The 18,583-nt window shown below is 35.9% G+C and overlaps 1 protein-coding gene across 6 annotated transcripts in view; it reads right to left on the minus strand.

Annotated features, from left to right (window-relative positions):
* Positions 1–18,583, minus strand: part of SOX5 (SRY-box transcription factor 5) — a 1,010,647-nt gene that overhangs the window by 29,806 nt on the left and 962,258 nt on the right. For all 6 annotated transcript variants that reach the window (XM_043564662.1, XM_043564665.1, XM_043564659.1 and 3 more), the window contains one exon: positions 10,524–10,701. In XM_043564662.1, the coding sequence (XP_043420597.1) occupies positions 10,524–10,701 (178 nt within the window). The remainder of the gene's footprint in view (positions 1–10,523; positions 10,702–18,583) is intronic.

Here is an 18,583-nt window from a genome sequence, read left to right on the forward strand (position 1 = left end):
CTATCTTTTAACTAGGGCATAAAATGGCATAAACTGAATCTATAATATGAAATTGCCCAGAAAAGGGACTTGTTTGTGACATGAGGCTAAATCTAACCAGATCCATTGGTGAATTGTGACAGATGGAGGGACTGTGAGACAGAAGGCAGGCACTAATCACACATAAAATGACCGGCTTGCCTCAACATGTTCCATGGATTCCAGCAAACTTTACACCCTAATCCATTTTTAGAACAAAAAACATCTGGGCCATAAATCCTCTAATCTGCCAAAACACGCTATTAAATCCCATGATTTGTTGAAAAACACTAAGATTAAAGAAAGGAAATATAAAATGGCTAACTGCCGTGTTAGGAAAGTGTTATTAATACTCTTTCTTTGTCTCAATTATGAATGTTCTGGTACTAAAGAGCCTTGTCTAATCATGTCAGATTACACATCCTCATCGTATTGCTAGACTCTTCTATCTGATCTGCTGATTGCCAAAAAACATAGAATACTTTCTTGCTGCTTAAACATTCTATTGAAGAAGCTGATGTCAGATTAGTGCAGTGCTTCAGTGCAGGAAGGTTTCTAAATGATCCATGCTTTCCCCCCACTCCCTTGCTATGCACAGACTAGACCTCATCCTCTGATCTCCTTGAGGCAGAAAGATAAGTTAGTTCCAGTGTAGGCGACAGAAAGGGGAGCCTTGAAAGCTACTATATGTTTTGCTTTTCAGAGCTAAATTCATTGGAACTTATTCAAAGAACAAAACCTCATTGCTCATTATAAATGGTCAAAATACAAAACCTCATTGCTCAATATAAATTATAAATAAACACATTATAAATTGTAAACAACAATTTAGACCCAGGTCAAGCCTTTAGGGTTAGTGTTTACTTTAAATTACGGTTGTTTTTAACCTTATATTATCCTCAACATCCTGTCTTGGTTCTCTTGAACAACTTTCTTAATATATTATTCTTGAACTTATTCTGTTCATGAACACTACTACTCTAGAAAGAAATACGGCTCTTAGATGACAGTGGTGGTCTCAGTATATGTTCATTTGGTGAAAGATCTGAAGACGATCAGCCTGATTTTCCTATCCTCTAACCCCTGTTTATGTACAACCTGGCATCATGCAGTCTATTTAGCTTCTCCAGAGCACAAGTACATTTTGAAATTGTTTGGCACATGGCGTTGAATAAAAGTATGAATTCTTTATGTTTTTTGGGTGCTGCCAAGATAACATTGTGCAGAAAAAATGATTAATATAGATGCAAAAGGGATGCAAATTATATGGAGGTGAATAACTGACAGACATATGTTCCGTAATGTCTATTTCCAGTTTGAGGTGTGTACTCCTATGCAGGTGGAAATGGGCATCCACTTTAAAAGAAACATTCCTGCTTTTAGAGACTTTGGAGTATTAGCTAAAATGCTATATGAAATCTAACATTTGTATCTGCTGTGTTAAATCTTAAAGGCATTTTATACATCACAGAGTTGAATCATAGCAGGGTCGCTTGCTGCTTCTTTACATTTTGTTCTCGTCACAGTCACCAAATTATCAATCTTGCCGATTCCCTCTCTCTTGGCAAATGGCCCTCTGATTTTGGAAACACCAGTATAAGGGTGAGCTCTCACCTTCCTGCCCCACCCATACCACGACTCCTACCCATGCTCGCTTCAAATCTGTCTCCCTTTCTGCCCACTGCCTCCTCCTGCTTCAGTGAAAATGTTGCCTCTACCTTCATTCAAGGCAAACCCCCGAAGCTCGTGTTCTAGATTTCTATACTTCACCATTGGTCATTCTCTTTCACATTTCTGTCACCTGTATCTGAACTTCTCCACCGTCTCTAACCACTTCAACTTGTAAGTACTTCATTTTCTCCACCTGAGACAAAGCAAATAAAGTCTCTCTCAACTTTGTGCTGCCTTCTCTTTCCAACTCTCTCTCTCTTTACCTTCTAAGATTCTTACCACACTCCCCATTCCTTCCTCACTCTTCCATTTCTGCTACAATCTTGTTTCAGCTTCCTTGCTTTTTTAAACAGCCAAATCCAAGGGACATTAGCCATGCTTTGCAGAATGACAGCACTGACAATCCCCTCATTCTAGAAAGTCCTTTCTTCCTTGTTTCTTATCAGAGCACAGGATCCCCTTTCCTCTCTGACTTCTCCATCTTCATATCCTTGCCTGGGATCTGTTCTTCATCTCTCCTTTGATTTGGTCCAAGGTTACAATTTTCAGAAAAAGTTTGCATTTTGGAGTTGGATAAGCCTGAATGGAAATCCTAACTTTGCCACTTACAAGCTACATAAATTGTACATGCTGTTTTACCCTTTTAAGTCTCAATTATGTTATTGGTTAAATGGAGATAACACCTAGAGACTAGATAATATAAATTTGTGAAGAGTAAATGAGTTAATACAGTCTTGCATAATGGTCCATGAGAGTTACTCACTGTCAGTTTATTTACAAAATGGCATAGTGAAATGGGCAGGATTTGGGCATTGGATTCAGAAGGATCTGGGTTTGGAAAGTGTGACATTTGCCAAATAGAACACTTGATGTCATTGGATTTCCATTTCCATTAACTGTAAGATGAATGTAAGATGATGGGAGAATTAAATGAAATTACACATTTTGTGAAGGAGTAGATAACATTTGGTACCTGAGGAGGCAGTAAAAAATGTTAATTCCTGTGTCTTTCTTTTCTCTTGCATTTTCTCTATATGCTCACCCTCAGCAGTCTTACTGTATGACATTGACAATAATGATAAAATCTGTGAAGGGATATCATTTCTTGTTGGTCCAGAGTTTCAAGGAAAAGGGGTCATGCCATCAGAGTCCAAAATGCCCCAAATGATCACTTGATACATTTTATTTTGCCTTAATTATATATTTAGGCACCAACTTCATCGTAAGATAAGATCAGAAGGAGGGTATGTACTTAGGAGAGGTTTGGTGAGCCTCAATCTTAGGAGGGAAGTGGGAAAGTAAAGGTCAACATGACTTCCAGTTAATACTCAAATAAGATTTGGGAAATGTAGGTTAGGGATCATTAATGTAAAACGTTTGTGAGATCCTGTAACCTTATTAAATTCACCAGTTTGGTTTTTTATGCCTTGGTGTTTCTTCTTAATCACTACCAACAAAATTCTCAAAATTAAAAAGGCCCCTTTTATATATTTTCAGAGGCAGAAAAAAAATGGGGAGGCCTGGAAATAACCTGTGTTATTTCATGTAATTCTTCCATCAACCTTATATTTGTTCCATTACAAAAATGGTAAATGGTATAATATGACATCTATTTAAAGTTTATATTTTTAAAGTGGTTTATTGTTATTAAATTCCATGGTCAGCTTCACTTAGGAAACCCATGAACAATCTTAGGATAAAATCAAAACAGAAAGAGTATGGGCTGCTTCACAAGGAAAGAAGCTGTTGAAAGGTAGAAGGAAAAACAGAAAACCACTTGTAACAGGTTGAATTGTGTTTCTCCAAAAAGGTATGTCTGTGTCCTAACCCTGGTGTTTGTAAACATGACCTCATTTGGAAATAGAGTCTTTGCAGACGTACTTATATTGAGGACCTCGAAATGAGATCACCCTGGATGTCAGGTGGGTCTTAAAGGAGAGAGATCTGATACTGAGACAACGGGGAGAAGGCCATGTGAATATGGAGGCAGAGTCTGGAATTATGCACCTATAAGCCAAGAACACCAAGGACTACCAGAAGCTACAAGGAACTAGGAACACAAGGCTCTCCCTGAGAGCCTCCAGCAGGAACTAACCCTGCTGACACCACTTTGGATTTTTAGCTTCCACATAGTGAAAGAATAGATTTCCAGTTTAAGCGAGCCGGTTATGGCAACTTGTTGTGGCAGCCTTCGAAACCAAATACCACAATTGGTCTGAATGCACTCTAAAAGTCAAGGGTGATCCCAAGTACTATAAAATATCTGCTACCTACCTCAAATCCTTCCTGATTTTTAAATACACATACCAAGCTTAAATACACATATACATATGTTTAAATATACATACCAAGCTTCTCTACTTGTCTGTCTCATGAGGATCTGAAAAGCAGCATAGAATTCATTGTCTTCCCACTGCCTCAGCCTGTTTTTTTCTACATTCTTTATCCCTTTCCAGTGGCCCATTCAGTCACCTGAGGGATCTCCTTTACCCCATATATATAACAGGCAACCAAGCTGTGACAGTCATGCCTCCTCCTCAGCTCTCAAATGTGTGTCTTCTCCATCATGATGGTCACGGCTTTCACTAAAGGCACCTCATCTCTCACCTGGGCTAACGCCTTAAACTCTTAACTGGTTTCCCTCTCTTTGGGCTTACACTCCTTGAATCTATCTTCTTTATCTGCTTCCAGATAAAGCATTCCAAAATATCCTCCCAAAGGAATCTGGATCATGTCACTTTACCTGATTAAAAACCCATCTCTTGGTACCTTGGTGCTTAAAGGAGCATTTCATAAGATGATGAGATGTAATATTCTGTGAAAAAATAATTCCATGTTCAAATAAGTGTGGGAAATACTAAATTAAAGTGAAAAAAGGTTTCTTCATTGCACAAATTCCCAAGATCGTGATAATGTTAATGTGCGCTGTGAATCTTCCAGAGATAACAAAAGTATGCAGCTTTTCCCAAATACACTGGAACAAGACACCCTGTAATGTTCCCCCCAAAATGTCATTCTGGGATAAATTCCAAACACTTTACAATGGCCTAAAAGACTCCTCATGATATCAATTCTGCTTATCTTTCCTGCGTCACTTCCTGCTGGTCTCTCTTGAGTTCTGTGTTTAAGCAGCACAGGACTATTTCCTCTTCCAAGCACTGGCCTCTGTCTCCCAAGCGTTTCTCTTTTGCTGAAATACTGTCTTTTTGGTGTGTTTGGGACTTTATTCAGATGTCGCCCCTTCTGTAATGACTTTCCTGATATACCCCAGGCATGCTCCTTGTCAACATTAGAACTTCTCATCTATATGCTCTTTCAAAACCGTATATATGCTTTTACAGTCACATTGCCTTCCATTTGTCTAAGTTTGTCTTTCACACCAGTCTATGAACTACTTGAGGGCATTTTTAAATTTTCAGTCTTTTATTCCTTTGGCCCGTGGCAGGGTCTATTGAAGGAATAAATGCATATTTCTAAGTTGAAAGTATCTACCTTTGCAATTCCAGGGTGATTATTTATGTCATCACATCAATGGAAGCCTGTACCACATGACACATATTTATTAAATCCATGGATTTAACAGATGCTATGAAGGCAATACAAAATCTTATTTACTACATATTTATTTTACATAGGGCTTTTCAGCTGTAAGTAAAAGCAAGGCACATGTGTTTCAAGTTATTTTTAACAAATACTAATTTTTTTCTCAATTGTTGAGGTCACTTATCATCATCAAACTTTTGGCACCCTGATATGTAGCCATTTCTTCATCTGTGAAAACTCACAAGAATTAATTAGATTATAAATGTGAAAGCAATTTGTAAATTGTAAAGTGTTATGCAAATGTTAATTGCCAGATGTTGAATAATACCCTCAACTTCCTAAAAATCCAATGGCTTTCAATTAAACTATTATAATATTTTTGTTTAATAACCTACCCTCATAGCAGTTTTTCTCATTAAAATTGTAAACTACTGAAATTTCAAGGTAATGTCCTCCTTCGAACTTGAAAACATTTCTCTTTGTCTTATTGACTCAATGTGAGTCTACTACTTTTGCTCAGTGAAGTTTTACTTTTCAAGTGTTAATGCCTCTGAGGAATAAAGGGTAAGACTAAAACATCCTAATATCTTCCAAAGACTTAAAGAACAAGACTGTAGGCATCTAAAGCCTCTCAGACTTCCATCTGCTCATCATCCTGCCAATCATATCACATAGAGAAGATATTTGATTTCCATTTATTGGATGAGAGGATAGAGAAAGGACTGAGAAGAGCATCTAATGCGGAAAGGCTATCCATAGGCTGAAAAGAGAGCATGCCAGCCAGAGACCATGATCCTATGGCCCCGACCTCCACTGGCTGTGAGTTTGGGCACGTTACTTGGTCTTCATGTACAGTTGTTTCCTTGAAATTAAAATGGAAGAAATAAACACAGGGTCACAGAACTGTCTACACTGTGACAGGAACTCGCTTAGAATTCCTGGGTAAGCACTTAGCCTCCATAAGCGCTGGTTCTTTATCTGTAAAATAACAAGTTTTGACTAGATGATATGGATATCTGCTCTATCTATTTAAGGGTCTATAATTCTAAAATCAGCATAAGTGAGAAATAGATTAAAATGCTTTGAAAAATGTTAGAAGTATTATACATATGTACAACATAGGTGAAAAAGGCCAATAGAAGAAAGATAATATTTGGTCACAAGATTCTAAACTTATCCATCATTCCTCTGACCTATTCATACCTTTTAAGGATCCCCTTTCTTTTGGAGCAACCTATCCTCCGTGTACCATACCAAAGGTGTTCTTACAGAGTACACTATAAGATTGGTTATAAAATTGGTCAAAAACTCACTTTCTCTATTTGAAGCTAATAGATATATAGCCAAGAGCCCATGTCATTAACGGTAACTTAAGTTACTTTTAGTTCACAGTTTTCCTTGGTTTATTAATGGCATCATACATTAATTCTTCTTTCAGGGGTGACCTTTACAACACTGTTAATGCTCACAGCTTTTATCCAATGACATTATTACTCATTACAGTTCAGCTTTCAACATCTGCATTTGCTGAAAAGAGAAAAGTAAATCGTAGTGGCCTCAAATCCTTGGAAAATATGAGAGATGTGTACGTGGTGAAAGGATTTTTAAGGGAAAAAAAGTAAGAGAAGTTTTAGTAGTGGAGAAAGTCAAATGATAAATGTCATTGAATACATTCTTGCCTTTTTTTGGTCACACTTAATCCCTGGAATGCTGAAGTAAAAAAAAAATTCCTTACATGATAAAAATGCAAACCTATTAGTTATTTTGTTAGTTAAATATTCTACTTCTAGCAACATTACAAAAGTAGATCATAGACCAGCGTTGTGATATTTACAAGCATCGTGTCTATTATGGAAGTGAATCATTCCTGCCAAATAAAATATTTTTTCTCTTACATACTTAGGACATGAAAGCAAACCTTATCTTGGAGTCCATTTAAGATGTTGAGCAGAGTAACTGAGTTAAACCATAACAGAATGGTTCATAATGATAAAAAGCACATGTGAACCCCAAACCTTTTTTAAACTCTCAAAATTAAAGTTTTCATAGTTTCTCTTGTCACTGCTGCCCCACTGTCCCAGACTGGCTTCCTCTTGGCAAATAATCGGGAATTCTACTTTGTGGAAATTGAAGCATTTGAAATATATTCCTTCAGCCTTCTTTCTGTCCATCCCACAACTTCTCTGTAACTTTCCCTTTTTTCCTTCGTTTCGTTCAGTCTCAGATAAAGGAAGGGCTTTGCTCCTTTCCAAGGTTAATCCTTTCTCATGATCTCTTGCATCATCATCCGTGTTCTTTTTCATATCTTTATCTCTCTCTGACTCTTCTTCCCCTTGACTTTATATATATATTGTCATATATATATATGAACGACTGTCCCATTTTAAAACCTGTCTCTACTCATTCTTCTTAAAATATTCACTTCTCAATGCCAAGCTTACAAAAAGACTGGTCTATATATCAACTGCATTTTCTTTCCTCATTGTCTTTCAAATCATTGTAATTGAAATTCTCCTAAGGCATTCTCCAAAAGCTTCTCCATTAGAGTTTACCTCTCCATGAGCTCTAGCTAAATCATAGGGCTTTTCTTTTTCATGTGTTTTTTTTTAACTTTTCTGCCAAATGGGTGACCATTAAATACCCCTCCTTTCTGAAACTTTCATTTTTCCTAGGCTAGCATTTTCCTATCTTTATTCTTATTCTAAGACATTCACTTGCTCTTTATCAGTTTTCCCCCTAAAGAAGAATGATGGTTTTAAAATGTGTCCAACAATACTTTGATATTGCTTCCTTCAGAGCTGGACCTTAATACCGTTTCCCTTGAGTTGGGCTGCATCTGTGATTCTCCTATAGTGAAAAGAATAAAATAGACTGGACGGTGTGTGACTTCCAAGACTAGGTTTATAAAAGGCACTATGGCTTTCTCTTTGCTCTCCATCACCCACACTGGGGAAAGTTGGTTTCCATGCGATGAGCAGCCCTTTGAAAAGACTCAACAAGGTAGAGAACGGACCTACCAGCTAACAACCATGTGAGTCAGACATCTTGACAAAGGAGCATCTATCCCTAGTAAAGCCCATATAGATGATTGCCGCCCTGCCTAACATCTTGACTGCAACCATGAGGCCTTAACCCAGAACCACTGAGCTAAGTTGCTTCCAAATTCTGACCCCTAGAACCTGTGAGATAATGCATGTTGGTTATGTTAAGCTGCTGAGTTTTGGGTTAATTTGGTATTCAGTAATAGATAACTAATACAGTAGGTGATACCTAGGATTCTTTAGCCCCTTTCTCTTTTTACTATATACACTCTTTGTTGGTGAACAACTTCTTTTTTAGGGATGCATATATCTTTTCAAATTAGTGCTTTCATTTTATTTTGTTATTTTAATCCCAGTGTAGCTATAATACATTAGTTTCAATACAGTAATTTAATAATTCTGTGCTTGGTTTCAATATAATGATTTAGTAACTCTATACATTACGCTGTGCTCGTTGTCATAAGTGTAGTCTTAATCCCCTTATACCATATATAATTCTACATCTAAAATGCTAGCACCCCTTCACATATCAGAAATATTTATAGTTTCCTCCTGAATATGTATACCTAAATGGCTCCTTGTCTTTTAACACTTAGGAAATTTTTATATTTATGTCTTCCCCTTCATCAGCTTCCACTCTAGTCTTCTCTTTCATGGTTAAGGGAGGTATTATCATTCTTACTTTATTAATTAAAAATCCTAGACTCCTCTGTCTTCAACCTGAACCTCACCAGGTACTTTCTATTGAAGGTAAGTTATATCAATTCTTCTTTACTAATATCTCCTCAATCTATTCTCTCCTTTGTTTTATCATTGCTTATTTTTATTTCATGGAACTAACTCTTGTCCCGCACTAAAGCGATGGGTTCCCTGATTCCAGTCTCTTCCTGAAGCCAATACTCTTCTTTCTTAAAGTTCTGATCAGATTGCTGTCTGGAGAAAAAGTCAAATTTCTTAGGATAGCATTCAGTCAGATTCCATCTGCTCTTTTCGGTTTTAGCCCTGATCACTTTCCACTACACACTCATTCCATACTCTCGCCAAATCAGTGCATTTCTCAAAAATATGCTATTTTACTCTGGGTTTTCTCTTAAAAGCTAAAATGTCTACGGATATCTCTCTTCCTCAAGACTCCACTTGAATTAGGCTATTCCCAACTTAGCCTTCCTTGATCCTTCCCAGATAGAATCCAATACTCCTCGTTGATTACAAAGTTGTATCTATGTTCTCAAATAGCACCCTCTATGGTTATGACATGGATGACTTTTCCCTTAATTAAACCCTAAGCTCCTCTGGGGCACCTGGGTGGCTCAATCAGTTGAACGTCTGACTTCGGCTCAGGTCATGATCTCATGGTCTGTGAGTTCAAGCTCCGTGTTGGGCTCTGTGCTGACAGCTCAGAGCCTGGAGCCTGCTTCGGATTCTGTGTCTCCCTCTTGCTCTCTGCTCCTCCCCCACTCATGCTCTGTGTTTCTCTCTCTCAAAAATAATATTAAAATAAATAATTAAAATAAAATTTAAAAACCCTGAGCTCCTCGAAGGCTTGTCTGTACTACTCTCCTTATAACTGTATGCAAATGATAAACATCAATAAATGTGGATTGAAGTAAGTATATACAGTCTAATTTATGTGTTACTATAGTAAAAATTATTGGAATTTTTAAAGTCAGCTTATAGAAGCAGTTTTTAGTATTTACTTATTACTCTACCAAAATGCCAATTATGGAGAAATGAAGCTCTCTACTTTTTATAATACTTTGGTATGTTCAAATAATACTCAAGCAGTATGGAAATGAACAAACGTCATATCCTGATGGGTGACTGCTGATCTAAGTGGAATGTATTTCATCATTATGTACAGTTTGTACACATCACAAAAAAAATGGAAACATATTTCAGTGATGGAAAAGGCAAGTCACCTAACAACAACATTCTGGAAACATTGCTTTCTGTGATTAAGTCACTTAGGCCTCTTTTTTTTTTTTTTTTTTTTTTTTTTAAAGCTTAAGAACATCTGTTACATCAACAAACATAACCAGTTCCATTAGCTTTTCAGGGGGACATTGTAACTTGGACTTCAGTTATAAATTTCATTTGCATGTTTAAAACAGACCTATGAGGTTCATCAAATGGAAACTCTCCTATGGAACTAAAACCATGCACAGGGTATGCGTGATTCGCCATTAAAAGATGATTTCATTCAATTGCCATAAACAGAAAATCAGCAAGAACAAAAGAAACGGAACTTACCTATTGTGCTAACTCTGGCTGAAGGACTAGCTAATGCTGCTGGGACAGAGGCTTTGAGGGGGCCTGCCCCACTGTTTATTCTCAGAGCTGGCATATGGGGAGAGGTGGGTGATGTGGGTGATTTGCCATCAGAGGTCTTGGGTTTAGCTGATAGGTTCAGTGGCTGTGCCACTTCATCCTGCAATGATCATTAGAACATGAGCTGTGATAAGGAAAGGCTGATCAAAAAATGCCTAGAAAAACACAGGTATACAGCCTGTCATTTCCCATCCAATTACTCTACCAATTAGTGATCTTAACATTCAACCTGGACATCACAGTGTTTGGTTAGCTGTCAACAATGTCACTTCCAACTACATATTATGAAAAACCTTTCGTATAAAGTACAAATTTATACTTTCTTGAGAAAGTACACAGGTACTCAACTATCCAGAAAGTATATAACTGATGTCACCTGTAAGAAATACTCTTAAAAAGCTATTCCTTGTACTATTCATTTTTATTGAGAGACCATGCATCATTCATGTACAATTATGATGTAGGTAAGCTTTTCTCAACCTCCGAAGAACAGGGGTTGAGTCCCAAGCACCCTTATAGCTTGGTGCTTAGGCAGAGATCCTGGAACATCCATGATGGAGGAGTTAAATGGTATGTAGTCTGATCAGAACTACCCTCCAAATTGAATACAAAAAAGAAAGAAACTTTCTAACTTTCTTAGAAAATAATCTTTTCTCTTAGTTTTCACAGAAACAGTTTGGATTTGATCTAAAAGTGAAATTAAACATAATTAACATTATACCAATATGTACTATTTATTCATATGCAACACTGTTCTAACCACTTTAGGTTTTTAAATTAGATTTGTTGTCCAGATTTTCTTTGCAACGTATACCACAATCAATACATTGTGGTATGGGGACCTTTATGTGGTTAATTCAGCATATATGGTGATTTCTAGTTGTTCACTACTTGAATAGGTCAAGTTTACATAGTTTACATTCTATTTTATACCTTTCTATATTAGTCCTTGTGTATGTCATACATAAAATTTATGTATACAATTATCATTAAAATTTCTACCACATAATTCACAAGAATAAGATGATATTACATCACTTTTCTGATCACAGACTGAAAAATTTACTCCTTTTTTGTGCTCTAAAATTAAAACATCATGTTATATGTTTATATTTTATTGATAACCATATCTACAATGTTACATTTTTCTTGTAGAATAAAAATTTAGCTTCTACTTAGCTACTGTTCTACCTTCATGAGTTAAGAAAAAAAATATCTATTTTTCTTAGAATCAAATGGTGCCATTTTATGGCATGAAAATAAATATTACTGTGTACAAAATCATATGTATATATGTATACATATATATGTGTATATATATATATATATATACACCAAAACCATTGAAACAAATTACTTTATAAAAATGGTAAAATGGTATATGATATCTATCTAAAGTTTATATTTTTAAGTGGCTTATTGTTATTAAATTCCATGGTTAGCTGCACTTAGGAAACTCATGAAAAACTAGGAAAAATTACTCTAACATTTTTTTTTAAATTCTGTTTTCTCTTTCAGCAAAAAAGAAGAGTTATCTGAAAATCTATTAGAATTCAAATGGCAATCTGTGATCACATTAGATGTGTAATAAGTTGACGACCATTATACTGAATTTATACGGATTCATAGAATCTTGGAAGGAAGTAAGGTAAACTAATTCCATGACTGGTTCACTATATAATTAAGAAAAATTTACTTTAGCATTTTTAAAACAGCAGGGGTAAAATTATGCCTAGATATTTCAATCTGGAACATTCAGTTGACCTGGTGAGCCATAATCCTTATACAGGACGTTGTCAACCTTATATAGGTTGACAGAAACCCAGAAGTATTGTGTCCTTTTTCTCTATACCGACAGTATGGATGAATAGTTTGCAAATATGATACTTGGATCAGTACCATCAACACCACCTGGGACATTATTAGAAAAGCAAATTCTCTCTTTTGGAAACTTTGGAGGTGGGTTCTAGCAATGTGTATTTTAACAAGCATTCCCAGGGGCCCCTGGGTGCCTCAGTCAGTGAAGCGTCTGCCTTTGGCTCATGTCACAATCTCACAGTTCATGAGTTGAAGCCCAATTTGGGTTCTCTGCTATCTGCGCAGCGCCCACTTTGGATCCTCTGTGCCCCTCTCTCTGCCCTTCCCCCACTCATGCTGATCTCTCTCTCTCTCTCTCAAAAATCAAAATCAAAATCAAAACTTAAAAAAAAAAGCAAGCAATCCCAGATGATTGTGATGCACACTAACATGTGCAAGCCACCACCATATACAATACAAAGGGAGGTAATTTTTGAAAAAAATTATTATGCTTCAAAACCCTTTTAAAAGCTTCCTCAATGTAACGATGTAACATTAACAAAATATATAGTAATCCCAATCTTTAAAATTTTATCAAAGCATAACATATACTACTACTAATAATAAATGAAAACATTCATATGCATAATAAACTAAATGCTACTGACATTCAGTAGACCAATCAAGATTAGAATCCAGATTCTCTTCTCATTAATTCAGCCTGAATATCCTGTCAGATAGGTGCTTTAGTGACTGTTACCCATGCAGCCAGCCGTAAATATTCTAACCACTTTTTCCTCTATCAAATGTACCTACTTACTACTTTCTGTGTGAAGCTACCAGCTTTTGTTATGACAGCCTGAAAACTTCCCTGGGCAGTATTTACAACTCTTGCAAAAGTTTTTGAGGGGATGCTTGGAGAAATTAAGGTGGTTGTTTCACTTGACAGTGCAGAAAAAAAAAAGAGGAAGGAATATATTCCCAGAGTTGCAACAGAAGAGATTTATGAGCAAGAGGAAATAGAGCATGAGTATGTGTGTAGGAGGAATGAGGGTCTTGACGAAGATGATGCAGATGTAGGTGCTGATGATAGGAAGCATATGAAATGTCATATGCTTAGCTGTAAGCACTAAGAACTATTATGTGCACATTCTGAAAAATGACTACCCAAAGCATGTATTAGAGCAAGAGACCCACTGGAACTCTTAATATTCTCCTCCATTCAGGGCAGCACAGATGTCTGAAAGCCAAAAAGTGCAAAGCCCCAAGGACATAATAGAGGTTGACAGTTCCCAAGTTGATAGAAATGTCATTCAAAATTGCCCTTTCATTCTCTTTCATTGTGTGACCAGGCTAATGGTATATTAATAAGAACCCACATGCTTGATTCTTATACTGGTAACTATATAAATAATTTTGACCCATTATATGATATTATTTCACAATTTGGTTCTTCTAATAATTTACTACTGAGCTACTATACCAAATACCTGTTATTCATGACGAATACAAAAATTACAGTACTTTCCCATTTTCTATTAATTATTTTTCATTTGACAAGATGAAAATTTTAAAACCCTAACTATAAAATGAAAGTGGACCATTTATTTATGACCTGCATTCTCATAATTATGAATGTGCGCAATAAATGCCAAAGGTAAGGTTTTTTTTCTAAATGGTTTTCTACTTTGTTTTTTATTTGCAATATCTTATAGGAGAAATTTGCAAGCTTAGCATGATCAAACCCTACTCGTACAAATAAATCATGCATTTTAAAATTGTAAATAAATATTTTCTTATATAAAAGAATATAAGCAATTTTCAAGGTCAATAAAGCAGTGGAAAAATACCACTTGTATGAAGTACACCATAAAGCAATAAGGAGAGCAATTTCTTTTTAATTACTTGTCCAATCATTCAATGATGTTGCCAACTGAAATTTTTTGAAATAGCATATTTCATAATTAGCTAATTTAAACACAAAATGATAGTTAAGAAGAATCTTATGTATCTGTTGAGTAGTTACAGAGTTGATATGCTAACCAAATATAAATATAAGGTGAACATTTAAGCTGAGGTAAATGCGTAAACTAAGGTAAGCAAGTTTTAACTAACAGGCTATTACTTACATGTATAGAATTCATTATAAATGTTTCAAATCATTTATGTAATCTTCAATACTATGAAGTAATTAATTACTAATCTCAGAGAGGAAACTAAAACTCAAAGAGATCTAAAGAAACCCACGTTTTTGGACTCAACATACAATATTCTTTCTATTTATGTAACAAATTTAATCTTAAATTTAAGAAGACATTGATGGAATACAAATTCTGGTATTCAGACTTAACCATATAATTCTTCACATAGTGAACCACACCAACGTCAATACACATGTAACAAAATGAAGTCATACACACATTTGCTATTTATGTACTAACTTCAACGTTAAGACAACATTTGACTTATTTTGGTGATTTTTTTGTGCTTGTCTGATCTCCATAGTACACATCAAAACTGTCTTTTGGTAATTCTAAAGAGTTATCAAATTAGATTATTTTTTTGAGAAAATACCAAGGGTCCATGTACAGTATATCAGAAAATACAGTAATTCAATAATGTGTAATGGAATAACATTTCACACATATAAATACAAGCTTTTGGAACCTATTTATGATTATAACTTCTCCTAATAAAGTGTTGTCTAATCTTAGTTGTCTGGGATAGAATGCAAAACAATTATAATCTAAACAAACATACTGTTCAGGCATGTTCTGCTTACTTATAGCTACTACAACTTGTCTAAAGCAAACATTTCACTTAATATCAACTTATAGTCCCAGTAGTAGAAATAGTGTGGAGGTTCTGATGAATTTGTATCTTGGCAGTGAAAATAAATACCCCACACAGATAAATAATAAATTTGGGTAAAGAAAATTATTTGACATAAATATCAACAGTCTCAGGTGCACTGGAGAAATAGAAGTTTTATCATGAATGCAGAATCATTCCACACACTTAACAAAAACAGTGAAATAACTATATAAAGTTAAAATACAATTTACTCAGATGATTTTCAAATAATATGTTTATTTTAGGAAAAAACATGCTACTCTAACATAATTGTATAATACTCTGAATTTTTAATGTGCAAAGACCAAATCGCTCATAAAAATCAAAGCGGGGTATGTGTGATATTCCTTGGACACTCCTGGCTGCCCAAGGGAAAAGGAAAGAAAACAAATGGTTGACTGATAGAGACCATAGTCATGCAGGACAGGAGTCTCCTTCACTTTATGGATAACTTAGTAAACTGCAAGAAAAAGGCAATCTTATCCATAGCCTAATCTCCGGAAACCTATAGACTGTTTCTTGGAGGCCTAATATCACCCTCATCAAGATGTAAGGGAGTTTAAGTGCTTGTCACAGTGATGTGGGAAATAAAGGCAAACGAAAAACTAAATTCCCTTACTGCCTACAGCCCATTGACAAGTCTTTAACACAGGCAGAGTGATCTTCCTCTAGGAGCTCAGCTGCCTTGATGATGACACTTTGCTAGGGACAAAAGGGGATCTTGGCTTAACATTATCCTGACCCCCAACCCTTCCCCTCCCCCCCCCCCCCCCCCCCCCCCCCCCCGGCCAGGATCCTGTGAGTCTTCTGAAACACATAAACATTCCTTTGCAAAACTCCTTTATCTTTTTTTTTTTTAATTTTAAGGCTTATTTATTTTTGAGAGAAAGGGAGACAGAGCATGAGGAAGGGAGGGGCAGAGAGAGAGGGAGACATGGAATCTGCAGCAGGCTCTGAGCTGTCAACACAGAGCCCTATGTGGGGCTCGAACTCATGAACCATGAGATCATGATCTGAGTTGAAGTCGGACACTTAACCAACCAAGTCACCCAGGCGCCCCGCAAACCAACTTTAACTCCCAAGTATATGTTGGCAATTATATTCCAAGCATATGGCCCCTGATATATATCTGAAGGGTTTCATGACTGAGGCATTACTAAACAGAAATAAATGGTGTTTTCCTAACAGCAGCTAGCCTTCAAGGTCCTGGAAACCTTGCTTTCAAAATTCCTTAGAGACTTACACTGTTCCTAACCCCTTCCCAACCTGAAGGTATATAATCAGTCACCCTTCACAACCCCAGTGCAGCCCTTTCTGCCCACGAGCCCTGTCCCCGTGCTTTAATAAAAATCACCTTTTGCACCACAAGAATTCTTTCTTGGCCGTTGGCTCTGAACCCCACCATCACCCCAAAACCCTCATCACCTAAAGAAATCTACTCCTTTTTTTCTATTTGTATCCTTGTCCTTCACGACGTAGAATATATCCACATGAAGGAAGTCCTTGGACCATAAGGTGCACCACTAAGGATGAACAGATGATTATACCCTCCAGAATAAAAATTTCACCTTTATTTATACCTTTATCAAAATTTTTCATTGGCAATTTTTATAACAAAATTTTTTCTTTAAATATTTACCTAAAGTAATTATCAAAAAGCAAATATTTATTTGGTAGTTAACAAATTTATAGCATTCTAATAGCAATGGGAAGAACATCTAAATTTATTCAATCATCCATCCATCCATTCATTCATTCTTTACTGAATGAAATTTCAACTATTTATTACTTGCTGTTATATGTTGGGCATTAGAAAAATGCAAATCACTTGACATCTAGGCTTGTGGCTTTGAGGCTGTGTTTTTGTGTGGCAAGTAATAAAGAAGGAAAAAATGTATTTACTTTATATTTAAGCAGTGAAGATGTATGTGGATGTATGTATTGTATTTTATTTAAACTGAATTATTTAAGGACAGTTTGTCTATGTATTTAGTATATTCTTTCATTTGTAAATATGATTTGATTCCTTAATAGCCATATAATGACTGAGTAAAAAAATACAGAATTTCAGGCTCCTTCCTCTGTGCTATTTGAAAACTGTGATTTTCCCCATATTTATAACAAATATTCATGTGAAGTAAGTAGCAATAATAACATATGGGAAAGAGTAAAGGCATTCATGAAACATGTTGCAAAATTAATCACCCGGTTGCTATTATCCTCTCTGATTAAATAATCGTATTAAGTTAAGTAGGGAAGTTACACTACAGGTTGAATCGCATAAAGGGCTCTCTGGGGTTTCATCTCTCTCGCCTAGCTCAGCTTTGCATCCATTGTCTAGTCCTAATGGTCACTGCAGGAGCCCTCCTTCACCTTTTCCACCCAAATAAGGCATCTCTTTGTGCAGTTCAGTAGAGGTTTACTAGAGAGAAAAACAAAACAAAACAGAACAGAACAGAAATACCATGAGGATCTCCGAAAAGACTGTAGTGTCCCTGACCTTTCCTTCACAAACATAGATCAGAAAAAAGGTTTGCATTGATGTGCAACAGTCAAGCAAAGTAACACAAGATAAAACTAACTGAACATCTTACATTATTTTCTTAGCCACTAAAGAATTAGGGATCCTACTCATGTGGCTACTCCAACTCCACACTTCACTAGTAGGTTCTCAGTACCTAAAAATCAAGCTTGTCATCTTAGAACACAGGGTCCTGAGGCCCCTTTCATAAACAGATGCTTGCTTTTGATCATACAAATTGCAAGATGCCTTGTTAACCAGGCAGATAGAGCTCCAGGAATTCTTTGATAGGTGTGTTTTTTTCTATGTTAAAGCTACTCTTAGACTTGACTGTCCTTTAAATCCAAGTCTTAAGTGATTTAGCTGAGGGTAATGTATTCTAACTTTTCATTTAGCTTCCTCATTTTGCCATTTTACACTTTTGCCTAATATATACCTGCTTCTTTTAAACGTGGGTGCCTCTGGTGTAGCTGGGGGACATATGCTTCATTGTGGTAATTTTATATTGTTTTTACATTTAAATTCTTGGCCTTTAATTAACTTATGGGTATTCACATAGTTTTCATCATTTCATTTGTTGTTCATCATGCTCTCTGTTCCTTCTCCATTAACATTTTGGTAGAACATTTCCCTTGTTTTTTTTATTTCAGTGACTTAATACCTCTAAAATGTACAAACACACACACACACACACACACACATATATATATATATATATATATATTTGAACACAAATAGAGCAAAGAATAAAGAGTGTGGCTTGTGGAATCTCAATACCATTTCCTATCCATTTTTTAATTTAAAAAGTGCT

The sequence above is a fragment of the Prionailurus bengalensis genome, chromosome B4 (genome assembly GCF_016509475.1).
Source record: "Prionailurus bengalensis isolate Pbe53 chromosome B4, Fcat_Pben_1.1_paternal_pri, whole genome shotgun sequence".
Lineage (NCBI taxonomy): Eukaryota > Metazoa > Chordata > Mammalia > Carnivora > Felidae > Prionailurus > Prionailurus bengalensis.